Source organism: Odocoileus virginianus, chromosome 10, assembly GCF_023699985.2.
Source record: "Odocoileus virginianus isolate 20LAN1187 ecotype Illinois chromosome 10, Ovbor_1.2, whole genome shotgun sequence".
NCBI lineage: Eukaryota > Metazoa > Chordata > Mammalia > Artiodactyla > Cervidae > Odocoileus > Odocoileus virginianus.
The window spans coordinates 5,369,012-5,388,355 of NC_069683.1; the positions used below are offsets into that span (position 1 = coordinate 5,369,012).

Below are 19,344 nucleotides of genomic sequence, written 5' to 3' on the forward strand. Positions count from 1 at the left end.
TTATGTGCTAGATATTAAATATCATAATGAAATGACAATTCAGTTGCAATTTTGCAAAAGTTACAGCAAGAAGTATCTATTAACCCTTGAGAAGGGCAGCATCATAAATCATAGTACAGAAAAGGCATTTTGGGAGAAAAACTAAAATAGTTTAAATATATTGCTTTTTTGGTCATCTGCCTCGATGTAGAAAACTCATAAGAATGACAGTTTATTGATTTTAACTGTAATTTTGACAGGAGCTGGCCACTAGCCAGTCTGAGACCAAATTCTCTGGTAAGAGAGAGCCTAAAGAGTCTGTGTTTTGTTTTTTGATAGAATCAAGATTCATATTCTTTAGCTATTCATTTTATAGGAGACAGCATAGACATTTGGTTATTAAAATTAAAGTGCTTGATCTGAGTTCTTGCTGAACAGAGAGGCCATAGTGTATGCATGCATAGGGTCAAGGGTTTCAAAAAACAGTTTTGAAGTGTGATAAACCAAGCCATGCGTTTGCTTTCTCTCCCTCTCAATGACTTATTGATATGATGATAATGATACATGCATAAAAAATAAGTTCTTGATGGTGAAAATGAAAGAGCGTACTGTTGGAATAGCAAAGAGTTTTGACATGATTCTCAGATACACAAAGTAGAATTGTACTGATGAGTAACCTAGAGTAGAGGAAAACTGCAGACTGGAACACAAATGGAAAAGGTTGCAGTGGGAGTTTCTGGAAAGGCAGTGAGAACTCTCAGATTCCTCAACTTGCAACTCCCAAGTATGGAAATCAGAAATAATGGAGCAGTAATTAGGGTAACAGCCTACTGGCTCATTTTCTTTCTTTGTGAATTTGGAGTAACTTCCTATAACATTTACTCCAACTACTTTTTTAACATAATGAATTCCTGACCTGGTTAGGTCCCATGGTATGAGATTTTGGCATAGAAAAGTAGAGCAAAGCCTGACTGTGGAATTTTATAACCAACCCAGAGGGAAAAGAAAAGCAGCTCTACTTTTAAGGCTGGAATACCCTACAGTAACAATCCCAAAGTAAAGTTCCCCTTACTTGATAGTTGCAGTGGTTTAAAGTGAAAGGTACTACCTTCTCTCAGCATACATATCCTGAAGGAAAACTAATTGTTAGCAGGACCTGCCCACTTAGGCTGAGCTGCCATTCAGAGGTGAAGTCTTTTATGTAAATAAGTCCTTTTAGCTTCAAAGGAAACCTACACTATTTCCTGTTGCTAACCAATCTAATCACTTATTCATGGATTTAAAGGGGAAACTAAAGGTCATCAGATATTTGAGGAAAACACTGTGAATGAGACCAAGTTGAACAAACAGAATAGCTAACCTCAAAGAAACAGAAAATAAAAAGAATAGAGCTTTAAATAAACTTGATATCCTCAGATTTGACTTCCAGCCTCTGTTTGGGAAGTCGAAAGAGGGAAGGAGCATCACTTCCATCCTAACAACAACAGAAAACTGGATGATGTACAGAATTGTAACTTTTTTTTTTTGATCTATCCAAGTACTAAGATTTCAAGGCAGTCAGTCCCTAGGGGAGGGCCAGAATCAGTGAGAAGGCCCTCCCCAGGAACACAGAGTATGGCCTGGTTTGACCAGAGTGCTAGAGGAACTCCCTCCCTTCCTCCCCAGCCAATCTAGAATGCACAGCATAACAGGCCACTGTAGTTTACCACTTGAGGAGAGACGAGAACATGGTGAGGTCCCCTTACTTAGGTGCTGATCCCAGGGAGTACCTCAATCTGGAAATAGTACGTACCATTGAGAAAAAGACTGTGTCAAACCATCTTCACCACTACCACCAGTGCCACCACCACCCCCAAAAGGGAAACATTAGAGGAAATTTGAAGAATGTCATGCACTGAAGGTAATCATGTCAGCAACAGAACTCAGATCCAACTCAATTCCTGATTGAATTGATTCAACCCTCCAAATTAACAGAAGAATAAGCATGTTCTTTTTGTTCTCTAATGCCCTGCAAATAATGTTCAATATTAAATTTAAAATTTTGAGACAAAACAAAACAAAAATCCCTCACTACCACTACCACCACCACTACAAACAACAAAATGTTGACAGGAGAAGAGATTTACAGAAAAAGACTCAGAGATGACTTAGGTGATGGAACTATCAGAAAGAGTATTTAAAATAAATATAGTTACTATGCTTCAGAATTTTGTGGAAAGGTAGATAATGTAGAAGAACAGATGGTAAATTTCAGCTGAGAGGTGGTGGAAACTCTAAGAAACAGTCTAACGGATAGGCTATAAACCGAAAACAACACTGATAAAGGATGCCTTTGACAGACTCATTGGTAGATTCAACACAACTGATGAAAGAATCATTAAATTTGAAGCTAGGTCAATAGAAATTACCTAACCTGAAGTACAAAGAGATTCTTTCACATCGAACTAAATTATTTCATTATCAGTGGTCTTATACTTTAAGGAATGATAAAAGCACTTCTTCAGCAGAAGAAATATAACACCATACAGAAACTTGGCTCTACACACAAAAATTGAGAGATCCAGAAGTGGTTGAAAGGAAGATATTATAAAGACACTTTCTTTTTAGTTTTAATTTATTTTTAATTGAAGGATTATTGCTTTACAGTATTATGTTGGTTTCTATCCAACATCAATGTGAATAGGTCTACCCAAGTCTCCTCCCACTTGAACATCCCTCCCACTTCCCCCTCATCCCACCCCTCTAGGTTGTCACTGAGCCCAGACTTGAGTTCCCAGAGTCATACTGCAGATTTCCATTGGCTGTCTGTTTTACATATGGTAATGTATGTTACCATGTTACTCTGTCCATACATCTCACCGTCTCCTTCCGCCCTCCCTCCCCAAGCCATGTCCATAAATCTGTTCTCAATGTCTGTGTCTCCATTGCCGCTCTGCAAATAGGTTCATCAGTTTTTCTTATTTTTAGTTTCTCTGGAAGACTATTGGTTTTCTAATGCAACAGCAATGTTTTGGGGTTTGTAATAAGCATAAAGTAAAATTTATGAAGTACTTTAAGAGTGGAGAAGGGAAGAGTTGGGAGTGTACTGTTTTCAGGATTTTATACTCTACATGAGGTGGTTTAATCTTATTTGAAGGTAGACTGTTATTTATTAAAGTTATATATTGTAAACTCTGGGGCAACCACTAGAAATTTTAGGGGGAGGTAAGAGTAAGCCAATAATGAAGAAAGAGGGAATAAAAAATAATCCAAAAGCAAAAAGAGGGATAAAGAAACAGAATAAGTGAACATCAAGGAACACATCAAGAAAACAGCTAACAAAGGGTTAGTTTTTAACCTAAATGTATCAGTGATTATATTAAGTGTACATGTTCTAAATACCACAATTAAGATTATTCAGATTTTATAAAGATAAAAAAAGACCCAACTAAATGCTATCTACAAGAAGAACACTTTTAATATAAAGTAATAGATAGATTAAAGTTAAAGAATAAAAAAATACACTATGCCAATACCAACCAAAAGAAAGCCAAAGTGATTCCATTAATAGCAGGCAAGGTTGACTTCAGAACAATGAATATTGCTTGCAATAAAAAGGGATATTACACTATGGTGCAGAGGCTAGTTCATGAAAAGATAAAGCAATTCTAAATATGTATGAATATAACAACAGAGCTTATATATATATATATAAAGCAAAAACTGAAAGGAGATACAGCTAAATACACAGTTGTAGTTGGTAACCATACCACTCATTTCTCAGTAATTTATGTACCAAATAGAGAAACAGCGAGGATAAAAGACATTAAACATAATAAACTAACTTGGCCTAATTAAGCAGAATATACTTTTTTTTCCCAAGTACTTATGGGATATTTAGTTAGCCAGATTTGGTGTCATAAATAAATACAAATAATCAAAATAATGCAAAGTATTGTGTATCATCATACATATCATGGGTCAAAGCAGAAATAACAAGGAACATTGGAAAATACTTTTTTCTAAATGAAAATATATCAACATCTAAAAGGATGCTAGCTTAGAGGAAATTTATACCATTTGACGCAATTCATGGGGTCACAAAGAGTCGGACGCGACTGAACTGAACTGAACTGATACCAGTTGATACTTATAATAGAAAAGAAAGTCCTTCATTTAGTAACCTAAGCTTACATCTTAACTAGAAAAGGAGAGCAAATTAAACCCAAATCAAGCAGAAAGAAGGAAGTAATTAAGGTCAGAAATCAGTGAACTTGAAAACAAGAGAGTAGAAAATGTCAATGAAACTAAAAGGTGTTCTTTGAAAAGATCAATATATTTGATAAACCTCTAGCCAGACTGACCAAGTTTAAAGAGAGAAAGCATGAATTAACAGTATCAGGAATGAGAGAGGGAATATCACTACAGATCCTACAGCAATTAAAATGATAATAAGTAAGGTAATGTTTTGAATAGCATGATCACACTACATCAGAAGGGCACTCGAGCAAGACTTATCAAATCTGGTACCACTTGAGCACCAAAATAATTAAATACAATAATGAATTATAAATCTTTGAAAAATAAAAGAGAATTCATGGTTTCATATTGAAAATAGATAGCTAATGGAGAAAGAAGGCCTCTTGCTTAGAGAAGAATGTTGAATACTAACTGATAAATATGGAGGGGGCACTGGAATTTGAATATTATTTTGCAACCATTGTCATAAAGAATGATTCAAGTAGAAGATACCAGTCAATGCTGAATCTTGAGAAAATCAGTTGAGAAGCAGGATATATTTGTGATCTGAAAGATGGATATCATTGCTTCTATATATGTAATATCCTTGGGAGGACACAACACCAATTGTGTCATATTCAGGCTGGTAATATATAACCTGAACAACATGTGAAGAGATTGAGCAAGTTGTTGCCTCTGTTACTACTTCTTATGAAGTGACTCTTGGAACTTGGGTTGACTTTTCTGAGGTTCCAAGGTTCATATAAACACAAGACTATGCATAAATATTAGTCATTGCCATGCAAATATTTAGAGATACTTAGTTCTTCTCCACCTGAACCTAGCTAAACCAGTCTCACCAGTTTTGTTCCAGAGATCACAATGTAACCAATGAGAGGTGTATTACCTTTTAACAGAAAAATGTGGAGAGATGGTGCCTTAGACAGTACCTCTGCGTTTTAAAGCCTTAGTTCTTTTAAAGCCTGTGGAAAAGCCTTGTAGGAGACCTTTTTCTGGGTTTGGGTCTACTCTTCTTTTTATTTGAAAATCATTTTGGACTTAAAGAAAACTGCAAGAATAAAAAGAGTACAGAGAACACCTATATACTTCACCCAGATTTACCCATTGTTAACATTTTCCCATCTGTTAACATTTTAGCCATCTGTTAGCTGGCTAGTGTGTTTTTAGATTTTATTTTCTTTGTTTTGCAAGTGTTTTTGTTTTCTTTTGGTCATGTAATATGTTCTAAAGAGCTTCCAAGCTAAAGAGGGTGCATAACATTTGCCCAGATCTTTCTTGACCTTATTTATGATTTCACTAGAATTGAGGCAACCTTTTATCTGGGATGAAGAATAAGATTGCAAATTTGTATAGTAGTGGAAGAATTCGTGTGCCTTCTGGAAAAAGTACATGGGGTGAGGGGTGGAAGTTGTCAATCTGAGTGTCTTCTGAAATTGTTTGAGAGAGAAATCTGGGGAGGAATTATATTGGGGCTAAAGAAGATAAGTAGTATTTCTTGATGAAGTTCTATCTGGGGAGCAGAGTTAATAACTTACTGGTCATTAACATACAGTTGAGGGAGAAGAACAGGGTGCTTAGACATATGTTGATAAAATTACTTAGGTTGGTGATTTTAGTGCTCAAGTCCAAACTGTATTTTGATCAGTTAATCTACTTCTTGTTCCTTCCTAGAGGAGATGTACAGAAGAGTTTCGGCTACCATTTCCTGTTAATCACAGTTCTTGGAACTAAACTCCTTTTTAAGATCTAGAACTTAGTATGTCAGGATCAAAGAATGTTTTTCTGTGCTATAGGACCTTTGGAATTTTCAGGCCTGGTTATCAAGAGCCTGAGACGGGATCATTTTTTAGAGTAAGAAGATGTAAAAGGATTTTATGATCACATAAATGAAAATGGAGGTCCCAAAGTTACTATAAACACAAAAGACTAGGCATATATACACAAATATTAATCATTGCCATGCAAATACTTAGAGGAAATTGAATGTCCTGTAATGGAATTGAGGTATTGGACTATCAAAATGTAGACTGTTCTTTTAATTCACATCTATTGAGTTATATTTTACAAGCCATTAAACATGGTAACTCAGACTATCTGTCAACATGTAAAAAAGCTTGAGACATAATTTGGAAAAATCAGAATATATATTTCCTGCACACTATGATTGTAACTAAAGCTATTTATATATATGAATAAAATGAATCATCATTAAAAAACTTTATGAACTACTATATTGAAGTAGTCAATATGCAGGTAATTTTTCCTGCTCTATTACTTTTATACTTTCAGCAATGTTCTGTATTATTCGTGGTTGAAAACAAATTAACCACTTGAAAAAATAAGCTTTGTTTTTTAGAGCAGTTTTAGGTGCATAGTGAAATTGATCAGAAGGTACAGATTCCCCATATACTCCCAACCCCTACCTGTGCATAGCTTCCCCTACTAGAGTGGTACATTTATTACAGTTGATTAACCTTTAGTAAATCATCCTTAACACCCAGAGTTCATAGCCAGTTTTTAATTTTTTTAGTGCAGTTGTCTGAATTTTGAACATCTCACTGGGGTTTCTTGATCAGCAACCCAGAAATCTGTAGGTAGAGAATCTGAAACTCTTACTCTTTGACTCCTGCTAGAGACTGTATAAAAATGGAAGCAGTCAGAATTTTATTCTGGTTAATCACCCCAAAAGTCCTCTATCCTCGTTTTACCTTTTACTCTTTTTATTTTCCTCTCACAGTCAGGGGACTGGGCTCTGCCTGTTTGGTTGTGACTGGGCAGTCCTCTCTGCAGTGTTACATCTGGAATTGTCTCCTTTCATCTCTCTCTAGGAAGTGCATTTTCAGCTGAGCACCTCAAGCTTCAACTCCAAAAGGAATCCCTAAATGAGTTGAGAAAGGAGTGCACTGCGAAAAGGTAAGCGGAACACTAAGAATGATTGTTAGGAGTGTTGAGTTTACTTTGAGGAGAGGATTTAGAACCGGAGTATTTTTTTAAAGCTGCCAGTGTTAATGCCGGTTAATATGCTCAGTGCCACTTTCATTTATTCAGCCCCTGTTGTGTCGTGCACTGTGCTAGAGGCAGTTATGAGGGCTTCTAGTACCTAGTCAGAATCGGAAGCCTGAACACTGTTCTAGATTGCAGGGCTACAGTACCATGACTTCATGTTTGAATCTCCTCCTCTTCCAGTCTTCTACATTTAGTGCATCTTACAGTTTTTCTTTAGTAATTTCTTCAGTCTTTCTCCTATTAGCTCACTTGCCTTACCTTAGCAGTTCTCAGATTCTCTAACATAAGTCTCTCCAGCTGTCCAGTTCATTCTCCATGTTGCTAGCAAACTTCTCCTAAAATACTATTTCACCATTATTTTTTTCTCTTCTTAAGAACAAGTGGTGATTATTTTCCTTCATTGTCAAATATAAAATGGTCCCCAGTGGCTCGGGGTAAAGAATCTGCCTGCAACGCAGGAGGTATGGGTTCGATCCCTGGGTCAGAAAGATCCCCTGGAGAAGGAAATGGCAACTCACTCCAGTATTCTTGCCTGGGAGAATTCCATGGACAGGGGAGCCTGGCAGGCTATAGTCCATGGGTCACAAGGAGTCAGACACAACCAATTGCACATGCACTGGAGATAGAACTGTAGCTAATTTCAGTTGCTATGTGACATTCATTTAGCAAATGCTAATAGTTTTTCCCTTTATTTTTTGCAGCATGTGCTTAACTTGTTACCACCTCTGATCTTTTCCTCATTTTCACTCACTTTTACTGGAAAGTCATCCCATTGTGCATTTTTGTTTAAGAAACTTTAGCAATTAAGAAACCTGGAAAGAACCTTAGAGATCATCTAATCTAATCCTCTCAATTTGCAGATAGGAAGGCAAAGCTGTGGAGGTTACTCTTTGTCTGGTTCACTAGGAAAGCAGAACTAGATGCCTTTAAGTCTTCAGATCTCTTTGCATTGTACTGCTTTACAGTCCACTCTGACCTACTGTGTTTCCTAAATTACCTCCTTTTTAATTGTTGACACAGTTGAGCAGGTAATATGCTTTATGCGTAATTTAGCTGTTAGTCATGTTTCTTAAATAGTGTAAGGGAAAAGCTGCATCATCTCATGCCACACCTTTTGGCTTTGTCCTTTTTATTCTATTACTTTTGTAATATGACGGCAGGTTATTTTTTGAGGTATTATAACATCTGTAATTGTAAATGAAAGTAGAATGCTGTTTTGAGGAAATATCATATGGGTATTTCCTGCAAATTGGCCTTGATTTAAATGAGATTTTGGTCAGTTTATTGAGCCTCTCTAAATCTTGTTTTCTTGTTTGTAAAATAGGTATAGTAATATCAACCAAATAAGTTGTCATTGATATGATAATTAAAGCCGTTTGTAAACCTCCTGGCGTATAGTAGTAGGTGTCCAGTCAATGATTATTTGTATGTTTTACATCTCTTTTCATGGTGCTGGATACATACAGTAGGCCTCCTTATATAGTTAGGGTGATTAATGGTATATAATAGTTATTATTCTTGCTTCTGCTTCTGAATTTCTGTGGCAGATCATTTAATTTTTCTCTGTGTCAGTTAGTTGGAAATAACTATTACAAAGCAAGCAAGCCTGTTTATTTTTTGTTTTTTAACAAATGTGCTTTTTTCTTTCCTCATCAGAGAACTCTTTCTGAAGACTAATGCTCAGTTGACAATTCGTTGCAGGCAGTTACTATCTGAGCTTTCCTACATTTACCCTATTGATTTGGTAAGTTTCAGATTTTCTGGGAAAAAAAATTTTTTTTTAAGAGATTTCTATTTGAAATTTCCTCTCAAAGAAAACACCATTGCTCTAGTCTTGGCTAATATTTATTTTAAAAGTAGATTTAGAATTAGTTGGCATTAGGTTTCACTCACTCACTTATTTTTTTCTGTCAATTTAGTGGTAGAGTGAACTCATCTTCACCTGAAAGAATTCCAAATTATTTCTGGTTTCTTTAGCACTTTTTCACTCAACCACATTATCAACTTCTACCTTGTCTGAGACATGCGTGCAGATACATACACATTGCTTTAAATATACAACTACTAATTAATTTATATTAGTATTACTTAAGATATTCCTGTGGTAGCTGTCAAGATGTTAAGTTTCTGAATTTGGTTTCTTAGAGTAAGTACAAATGTAAATTGTTAGGATTCTTTTTTAGAGAATTAGATCTGCTAAATTTGGTGGTTTTGTTTTCTTTCTAATGAAAAGGGACTTAAAAGACTAATTTTCTGAAAGGAAAGCTAATAGGACTTTAGGTTGCTGAGAGACTTTTATTAATTCCAGTTAAAAATTCTCATTTATAGCTTTGAATTGGTCAAAGAATAGTTAGCTTTATGGTTAAAATTTTACATGACTTTTTGTTAGATATGTTTTTAAATGTCTGTATTATGTAGAAAATTTAGAGTATATATCAAGATACAGATAATAGTATAGTAAATCATCATGTATTCAACTTCAACAATTAGGGTAATATTTTAAAATATCTACGACGGTATTGTGTTTGAATTAACACCTAAATTTTTTAGATTTAGAGCTTCTTTGTTTATACATAAAATTAATTTTATTCTTTGATTATATTCACAGAATGAGCATAGAGATTACTTTGTATGTGGTGTCAAGTTGCCCAATTCTGAGGACTTCCAAGGTATTTTATTTCTTTTTACTTCTAAAGATTTGGTATAAAATATGAGTGTGTTGCAGGGAAAAAGAGATATCTTGAAATGTTGGTTGCCTGTCCCTTCTTCCAGAAAGGTTTTGGAACCTTCTGTCCCTTCCCAATTGTAAGTATATAGAATCAGATTCCCTGATGGAAGACTTAAGAGGATATTTGGTCTCATCATGGGGGGAAAATTGTTGCACTTTCCATTTGATAGTTAAAATTTTTTTTAATGGGGTTTAATAAAATCAGACAGTAGGGTTCTCAAGAATACTAATAATATTCCTGTCTTTTTGGTTTTATTTTTCATGAAAAAATTGCGTTGGGAGCAAAACAGTAAACCTTAGTCTGCTCTGTTTATAAAGTTATATTTCTGCTGACATAAAATGTATTTGAAAATTAAATTTTGTGACATTCCCACTCCCATAGGTTAAACTTGTTATACTGTCATTTCTGTCCTCTTTAATTAAAAGAAATTTACATTAAAGATGTTACAAATAACATTCACAGTAATAGCTATATTTTAAAATATTTTTCCTAATCTTTTACCAGTATGCCAGAGAAAAGAACTTATTTGACATTTGGGTAGAAAGATTACTTTTATTGTTAGCAGAGTGGGTTTGTTTCTCCTAATGTAAACAATGCTTTGAGGACTACTAAGTAGTTCTATAGATTATGCCCAAAGCTAACACATTAATCTATTTGGGAATAAGTTATTCCAGAATAGAGCATTACTAGTTATTATTGGGACTTACTTCCATTTCCCTGTAAAGAATATGTTATTTGTGATCCTTTAACATTTAAGACTGCTTTAGTGTATTACCTTCTTTGTCCTTTACAGCACGTAGTTGGAACATAATGTAAAACGTGTCATAAATGAACCTAGCTAAGAAACAAAAATAGAATCAGGGACATAGAGAATAGACTAGTGGTTGCCAAGAGGGAAAGGGATGGTAGAAGGTAGGAGTGGGAATTTGGGATTAGTAGATACAAACTGATATATATAGAAATAACAAGGTCCTAATGTATAGTAAAGAAAACTATATTCAATATCCTTTGATAAGCCATAATGAAAAGAATACAAAAAAGAATGTGTATGTGTGTATAGTTTTATATATATATAACTGAGTCACTTTGCTATACAGCGGAAATTAATACAGTATTGTAAATTCAACTGTTGTGGTGGTTTAGCTGCTAAATTGTGTCCAACTTTTGCAACCCCACGGACTGTAACCCACCAGGCTCCTCTGTGCATGGGATTTTTCAGGCAGGAATACTGGAGTGGTTTGCCATTTCCTTCTCCAGGGGATCTTTCCGACCCAGGGGTACAGTCCGAGTCTCTTGCACTGCAGCAGATTCTTTACCAACTGAGCTACTATTTAACTATACTGCAATTTAAAAAAAATTTTTTTTAAGTGATTAAAACAGGAATGGGAAGACCTGTGTTTGAATCCTGGTTCCCTTTCTAGAAACCATGTATTTTGGACCAAGTCATCTAAGCTTTGAGTTGATTTTCTAGTTGATAGTATGAGCACATTAGTTCATGTACTACCTACTTTACATGATTGTTAAGATTTTATTTAAGAGCAAGACATTTTGCCTTTTCCTTAATCCTCCCGAAAACAAAATAACCCAATAAGAAAGGTGGTATAATCTCACTTTATAATGTGTGAATGAGCTATTTAGTGACATGGTCAAGACCACAGAACTAGGTAATGATCTTGCTGGGATTTGTCTGGTTTCCCATTGTACAGTGTTCCCACTCATCTCTGTAAGTCATACACATTTGCTTTGGTGTTAATTTTAGGTAATGGTGTCTTGAAGTTCATGGCACATCTTTTTCCCCATTCTTTCTTTCATTCATTTATTTATTAAACCTAATAAATACCTTGAGCCCTTGGCCAGGTTGTAGGAATACAGAATATTCTTTCATTGAAAAAAATAATCAACTGAGCACCTAAATGCCAGGCGTGTGCCACTTTGAGGATATGATGATGGAAAAAGCAAATATATTCTCTTCTTTCATAGAGCATATGACCTCTTAAAGGAGATAAAAATAAAGGTAATAAATAAGAAAAGAAGTATTTAACAAGTATTTAATAAAAGAGTATGCTGTCTTGGAGAATAGGGAAACCTACTGTAGATACATTACTCAGAGAAGACCTCTCTGAGGAGAAACGTTTAACAGAAAATCTGAAGGCTGAAAGGAACCAGTCTTCCCTGGAGGCTCAGCTGGTAAAGAATCTGCCTGCTGTGTGGGTGACTTGGGTTTGATCCCTGCATTGGGAAGATCCCCTGGAGAAGGGAATGGCTACCCACTCCAGTATTGGGGCCTGGAGAATTCCATGGACTGTATAGTACATGGGGTTTCAAAGAGTTATACATGACGGATTGACTTTCACTTCACCCACTATAGCTGGGGGAGAAGAATTCCTACAAGAGGGAGGAGTCATGATTGAGGATTCTGAGGAATCAGCTTGATATATCTGAAAAAATTCAGGGCGAGGGGCATGGGAGAAGATACGTGTATTCTGGGAAAATCATGTAGTTTCTCAGAGCTTAAGTCATGTATTGATGTGAGAGTTGGACTATAAAGAAAGCTGAGCACCAAAGAATTGATGCTTTTGAACTGTGGTGGTGGTGAAGACTCTTGAGAGTCCCTTGGACTGCAAGGAGATTCAACCAGTCCAGCTTAAAGAAAGTCAGTCCTGAATGTTCATTGGAAGGACTGATGTTGAAGCTGAAACTCCAATACTTTGGCCACCTGATGTGACGAGCTGACTCATTGGAAAAGACCCTGATGCTGGGAAAGATTGAGGACAGGAGGAGAAGGGGACGACAGAGGATGAGATGACTGGATGGCATCACCAACTCAATGGACATGAGTTTGGGTAGGCTCTAGTAGTTGGTGATGGACAGGGAGGCCTGGTGCGCTGCAGTTCATGGGGTTGCAAAGAGTCGGACACGACTGAGTGACTGAACTGAACTGAATTTCTTCACCTGTAAAATGAGGTAATATTTACATCTTCAGTTGTGATGATTGAATGAGATAGCATTTGAAAGAGCTTTTCCTATAGAAGGCACTCAATAAATGGAATTAGTTGCCAGAGAGAGGAAGGAAGGACAGACCAGAGCAAACCTGTGTGGCTGGGGCAGGGTGAGAAAAGAGAAGAATTCCATCAGTAGATGTAGGAGAGTCAGCCAGGGTCTTGAGGCCACTGAAAGGAGTTTCTATTTTATTCTCGGTGGAGTGGGAAACCCTGAAGGGCTTCAAGAAGGGGGATGATATGAATTGATGGTTTTTAAAAGTCACTCTCTGGCTGCTTAATATAGAATGATTTGAGAGGTGGCAACAAGAGAAGCAGGGATACTACCGGTATTAGAGTATCACCTCAATTCATTCTGGGATGTTTCTTGATTCTATTTTTGTATTCTGGAGTTGATTTATTTCCTAATTTTTCCCAGCTTTTGTTCCCTGTCTGTACATCCAAGCTGAATACATTCCTTCCTCCCCTAAAAAAATTAGTGTATCTTTTAGTTTTAGTGCAGTTTTTACTGCTAAAAATGAAATGAAATAAATGTTTAATTCTACTCTAAGGCCCTATTTACTTACCATGACTTGTAGGAATTCATTTTAAGAAGCACATATGGTAGTATTGGACTTTAAAATCTTATGTTTGCATTCTGCAAGTTGCTTCCATGTACTTTTGAATTTACTGAGTGCCTTGTGTGTGTCATTTATGGTGCCAGGTGCTGGGGGTATGCAAAGGTGACCAAGGCATTGATCCTACCTCAGTGAAACTTCAGTTCACTTGAGGTTAACTTGTAATCAAGCCAGTCAGTAGATATCTCTTGAATTTGTACTCTGTGTCAGGCACTTAGAAGTTTATACAAGGTATGCAGGACTTAAAGAAGTAGGAATAATCAGATCTACCAGGAGGGAATCAGGAAAGTCTTATAGAGAAGATGATACCTGAGGTATTTTTAAAGATTAAAATAGTATTACCTTGTTGAAAGAAGGATGGGAAATTTTAGATTCAGTGAGTAGAAATATATAAAATGGAACATCATACATGATGCTGTCTTGTTTACTTAATTCCCACCACTGTGAGAATCAGTTCCTGCTGTGAGGGAAAGAATTATACTCAGCTTTTTTTTTGTTGTTGTTGTTTTTCTAAAGACAAGAAAATTGAGGCTCAGCGAGATTAGTTAATTTTTCCAAAGACTCATACTAGCCAGTGGCAGAACTAAAGTCATCCCTGGTTGGCCTGATTTTAAGGCCGTATTACTCCTGTCATGATGCAGTTTTCCTCCTTGTTTTGAATAATAACCTCTTCCAGACATCTAACAAGTTTTTAGTGTTCTGTAGCAGCTGCATGCTTAGTAAGACTCTAGTGACGGAAATCTAAACTGGTTTTCTGTTATATTCATGAAACTTTACTGGGATAGTCTTTACATTGCATGGCCTGATACTGTTTGGGAAACTCCTGTATAGTGGCCCAATAATTGTTGTGTTCTTTCTAACTGGGTAAGTTTCTGTTAGAGTATGGCAGAGAGACTTGGACACAAGTGGGGAAAGTTGTCCCATGAAGGGTTTTCACTTGAGTTCCATTGACTGGGACATTTCTCATCCAAAAAAAAGAAAAAACTGTGTGTTTTAAGTAATCTATAACACAAGAGCCTTTTGTGGTAATGAGACCCAGATTTCCTTCTGTGTCTGTATCCCTTTATGCAGGCATGATTTCTTGGAAAGGAGAGTCCATATGTCAAACACTGTCTCATTGAGAACGTGGAATGGTTCCATAAATGCTGTGGCAATGATTAGAGTCTTAAATATTTGGTCCTGTCTGGATCAGTGGGTGCTTGATTCCTTACCAAATCAACTGCCTCAGTGATTGGGAAGGCAGGATGGTAAGAGCTTTTAGTTCACTTATTGTACTTGGATGCATTTGAATATTAATAGTTTGTCCAACATGTTAAGTCAAAGAGACATTTGAATTAATTTATAATGTTGTCATGGCCATTGTGAGTTTGTGGAATCTATTGTCATAAAAGTTACATAAAAGAGGCTAATGTAATTGTTGTGAGCATGCTTAAAATAGACTAGGCAAGACTAGGTTAGATATTTTAAATCCATTTTAAAACATTTAAAATGTTCAGCCTACAAGGTTTTCAACTTGCAATGAATTTATCGGGATGTAAACCCATTGTAAACTGAGGAAGATCTGTAATGTAATGTGAATCAGATCCGCAGTATTAATTAACCAAAATAAATGCATGTCTAACTCTTCTCAGCTTAAAAAAAAAAGAAAAATTATATAAAAGATTTATTATCACAAAAATTACTGTAGCCCCAAGTAAATGTAGCTACCTACATTTTAAAAAACAAATAGGAAATATTTATTGTGAGGAAACTGCAGAATTGTGTTTTGTTTGTGAGCCCCTTAAAACATTATTTTAATCAGGGCCTTTTTCCTTTACCTGAGTCTTAACAGCTTATTCCTGTTCTTCCCTGAACCCTCCCATTCCCCCTCTAGCTTCTTTTCACCAACAAGCCTGTCATCTGTGACCTCTTTACCCCACAGAGCAGCATAAGGAGCACAAGCCTCTGCTCTGCATCAGGTGTTAGGGACGTCATTAATGGTTCCTGGAAAAGCACACCCCAGAGAGCCAGGTTTTGGCTTTGGCAGGTAAAAAGTCTTTTAGATCTTGGAATGCTGGAAACCTTAAACCTTTCAGTTTTTTTACCTAAAGTGATTGGCAACAGAATGTGACATCTGAGGTTTCGTGGCCAGCAATAGCCATAATTAACCACATGAGCTCACATTTTCCCACTGGAGGTTCAGTGGCCTTGGGGTGATGAAAGTGACTTCCCTACCGGGAGGTGGTTTTCCTTTTGAGGGTATTGGAGTACCCGTGGGCCCTGTAATGCCTCACCCGTGGTCCTTTTAAAATGCTTTTTAATATAAAGTTTCAATAATTAGAAATCCAACACCATGGTGTTTAACTGTGAGGCTGTGACTGAACACTATGGCCTGGAATGGGAAGCAACCTAGGGTTTTTAATGGGTGAGTGGTGGGAGTCTTGTGGTGGAAATAATGGTAGTGTGAATAACCAGAATCAAAGCTGATTTCCAGTATTACCCAGTTTGCAGTTTTTGCTATTTCTTTTTGGTTTTTGCTCTATGTATACAGGATTCTCTTAGAGATGCCCTTTTATGTTTAATTTAAGCAAAATTGTTTTATTGAAAGGAGGTAATGTTAGAAGACCTATTTCTGTTCTTTTACTAGATATGTAGATGTAGTCCTTGAAATAGATAATTGTAATGCTTTAGTATTACCCTTTTAGTAATATGGAAAAGTGGAGATGCTTGAGTGTTTAATATTGGATAGATTTTTTAAACATTCATAGTTTGCATTTGACCTGTTTGGCAGGCTAAGAGGCCCTCTGATTTTTGGAAGTTTGCAAATCCTTTTCTGTAGGTCACATAGAAAAGGAAAACCTTAGTGCAAAGCACATGTGTGTGTGGGTGCTCAGTCACTCAGTTGTGTTCGACTCTGCAACCCCATGAACTCTAGCCCACCAGGCTCCCCTTTTCGTGGAATTTTCCAGACAAGAATCCTGGAGCAGGTTGCCATTTTCCATTCTAGGGACTCGATCCTGATGCAGGGATCGAGTCCCACCTCTCCTGCTTGCTAGACAAATTCTTTACCACTATGCCTCCTGGGAATCCCGAAGTACACAAAGGAAAGTCCAAACTTAATGTAGTTTTATTCTTCATTACTTACTGAAAGTTTTCTTTTTCTTCCTCTTTTCCTCTCCCTTCAAAGAGGATTCTTAAAGACCAAGTCCTTGTACTAATAGGAATATTTTAAATTTAATAAGCCCTATATTTTAAAGAAAACAGGAGGGTGGGATTCAGCAGCCTCTTTCATGGTGCTCATTGTCCCAGCTGTGATTCCAGGGATAGATACTTGAAGGGGCTGGGGTGTAGATACAATTCTCTTACTCCCGCATTCATAGTTTTTACTTGGCTTTGACTAACTCACTTATACCATTTGAATCTTATTTTTCTCATTTCTAAATTAGTAGCATCAGATTTGGTGATTTCTAAGGCTTCTCCCAGCTCTGATATTATATGATGGTTAAATTATATTGTGATGAATTTACAGTGTAATATAATTTTAGTCTCTAAGGTAGTCTGATATGCATATTTCAACAGAAGTAAAGTATTGTAGTACTCAAAGTACCTGAGTGGGACTGAGCCAGGAGCACATGGTCTCTAAAAATAGTTAGTCCTAGTCAGTTAAGGCATGCCCAATAGTCAGTTGAAAGGAATGCTGTTTGGTTTTTTTTTTCATCAGTTTGATTTGAGAGAACATGTCACCAAAGATTCACAGACTTTTCATGTGTTTTTTGCTCTTACTAGAAAAGAGTGAAGAAACTAAAATAATAAACATGTGTCATATGTTTCTCCCAAGTTAAAAAAATTGTTACATATTCCACAGTAGTGTTCTGCAGCAGTATGGTAGAGTGCTCAAAGACAAAGGCCTTGGTGTCAGGTCAGCTGCGGTACTCGCTGTATTAGTGTGAACAGGTTCCTGAACTTCTTGAACCTTATTTATTCATCTGTAAACTGAGTGAAATAGCAAATAAAACATGCCCAGTTTATTAATTTTTGATGAATGAGTGACTGCCAGAAATAGAGCACCATGGTTAATTCCTGGCAGGAAAAAGAAAGTGTACAATAAAAGTTACATATTTTTACAGTATGATCAAAGAATCTGTTTTGGTAGTCGAGTGTGGAGAATGCACTCAGTGGTATATGGCAGTAGTGGCTTTCCTGTACAGTAAGAAGGTGGTGCTCAGATAACCAGCTTTAAATGTAAAAGAAGAATGTGGGAAGTATTACTAACAACTGAAGTTAAAGTTACTCTTAGAAATCAGGAAATACTCAAGCCAAGGTCATCTCAATCATTTTAGCCTTTCTCTAGCCAGAAGTATTCCAGATACGTGTTAAATCTGTATGTGTGTAAGAGAGAGAGAGACAAAGAGAGAACTTTTTCAAGTATTTTAAGAATATCATATACCAAGCAGTTACTTTTTTCTTCTCCCTTGGGGCAAGCTTAAAACGTCTTATTGTATTATTCTCAGTTCTGAATACTTGAATGATTATCACTTCATAGGCAGTAGCAGAACTCTAGATGTTGAGTTAAAAATCTGTGACTTCTTACAAGATATGTACTGTAGGATACATGTATTCTTTTTCTAACACTTACTTCCACCGAAATTGCATCAATAGGATGTATTAATATATAAACAGTGTGGGGTTTTTTTAACCTTTTACTATTTAAAACACTTTTTTTTCTCTGTCCTATCTCAAACATCACTGACTTATTTAAACAATGCTCTCTTTATGAATATTGAGAATGTACCCTATAAGGATGTGCTGTGCTATTTCACTTCACCTTGAAATTAATAATTTTGTGCAATAGTATAACAGTACAACTATTTTGGTTGGTAAAGTTGTTAATGAATAAAATGTATGATGTTTATATAGTATGCAATGTTTAAATCTCTGAAACTAATTTTCACATTGTATAATAGACTCAACTATTATTTTTGGCATTAAAAATGCTGGGAAAGTAACAAAGACTTGACTGTACTAAGAACTCTTAAGATTATATATCAAATGTTAATCTCACCACATTAATTATTGGGAAGTAGTTTTAAATATAGTAGATGAAATTTCAAATCTTATCAATATATTTAGATGTGTGTAAAATCATAATTTAGATAGGTGAATAATATTTTATCAATTATTTCATATAAAATCTCTCTTGAAATTGGTTCATTATGATCTTGTAGCTAGATTTATGAAGTAAATAGCTGTTTTCTGTTTCTCTGTTTTTGAATTAACAGCAAAAGATGATGGGAGCATTGCTGTTGCCCTTGGTTATACTGCACATTTGGTATCCATGATCTCCTTTTTCCTACAAGTGCCCCTCAGATATCCTGTAATTCATAAGGGATCTAGATCAACAATCAAAGATAATATTAATGACAAGCTGACTGAAAAGGAGAGAGAGTAAGTATCCTTTTACAATATACTTTTAACATTGGGCCAGTATGAAGCATCAACTGTGTTAAAAATATAGAATGTGACCTAGATTGTGTAATTTTTGTATATCCTTTGTGTAGTGCTCCGTTTTCTTTTAAATAAAATGTAGGCAGAATTGCTAGTGATAGCAAAACTGACCCATTCAAGTTTAATTTGCTTTTATGAGGCAAGTATCGGGCCTTCCCAGGTGGCTCAGTGGTGAAGAATCCACCTGCCAGGGCAGGAGATGCTGGAGATGCAAGTTCAATCCCTGGGTCAGGAAGATTCCCTAAAGGTGGAAATGGCAACCCATTCTAGTATTCTTGCCTGGAAAATCCC

The 19,344-nt window shown here is 36.1% G+C and overlaps 1 protein-coding gene across 4 annotated transcripts in view; it reads left to right on the top strand.

The window, feature by feature from the left end:
• The window catches only part of UVRAG (UV radiation resistance associated), a 315,338-nt gene that overhangs the window by 169,453 nt on the left and 126,541 nt on the right, over positions 1-19,344 (top strand). For all 4 annotated transcript variants that reach the window (XM_070472935.1, XM_070472938.1, XM_070472936.1 and 1 more), the window contains 4 exons: positions 7,047-7,131; positions 8,881-8,968; positions 9,833-9,893; positions 18,828-18,993. In XM_070472935.1, the coding sequence (XP_070329036.1) occupies positions 7,047-7,131; positions 8,881-8,968; positions 9,833-9,893; positions 18,828-18,993 (400 nt within the window). The remainder of the gene's footprint in view (positions 1-7,046; positions 7,132-8,880; positions 8,969-9,832; positions 9,894-18,827; positions 18,994-19,344) is intronic.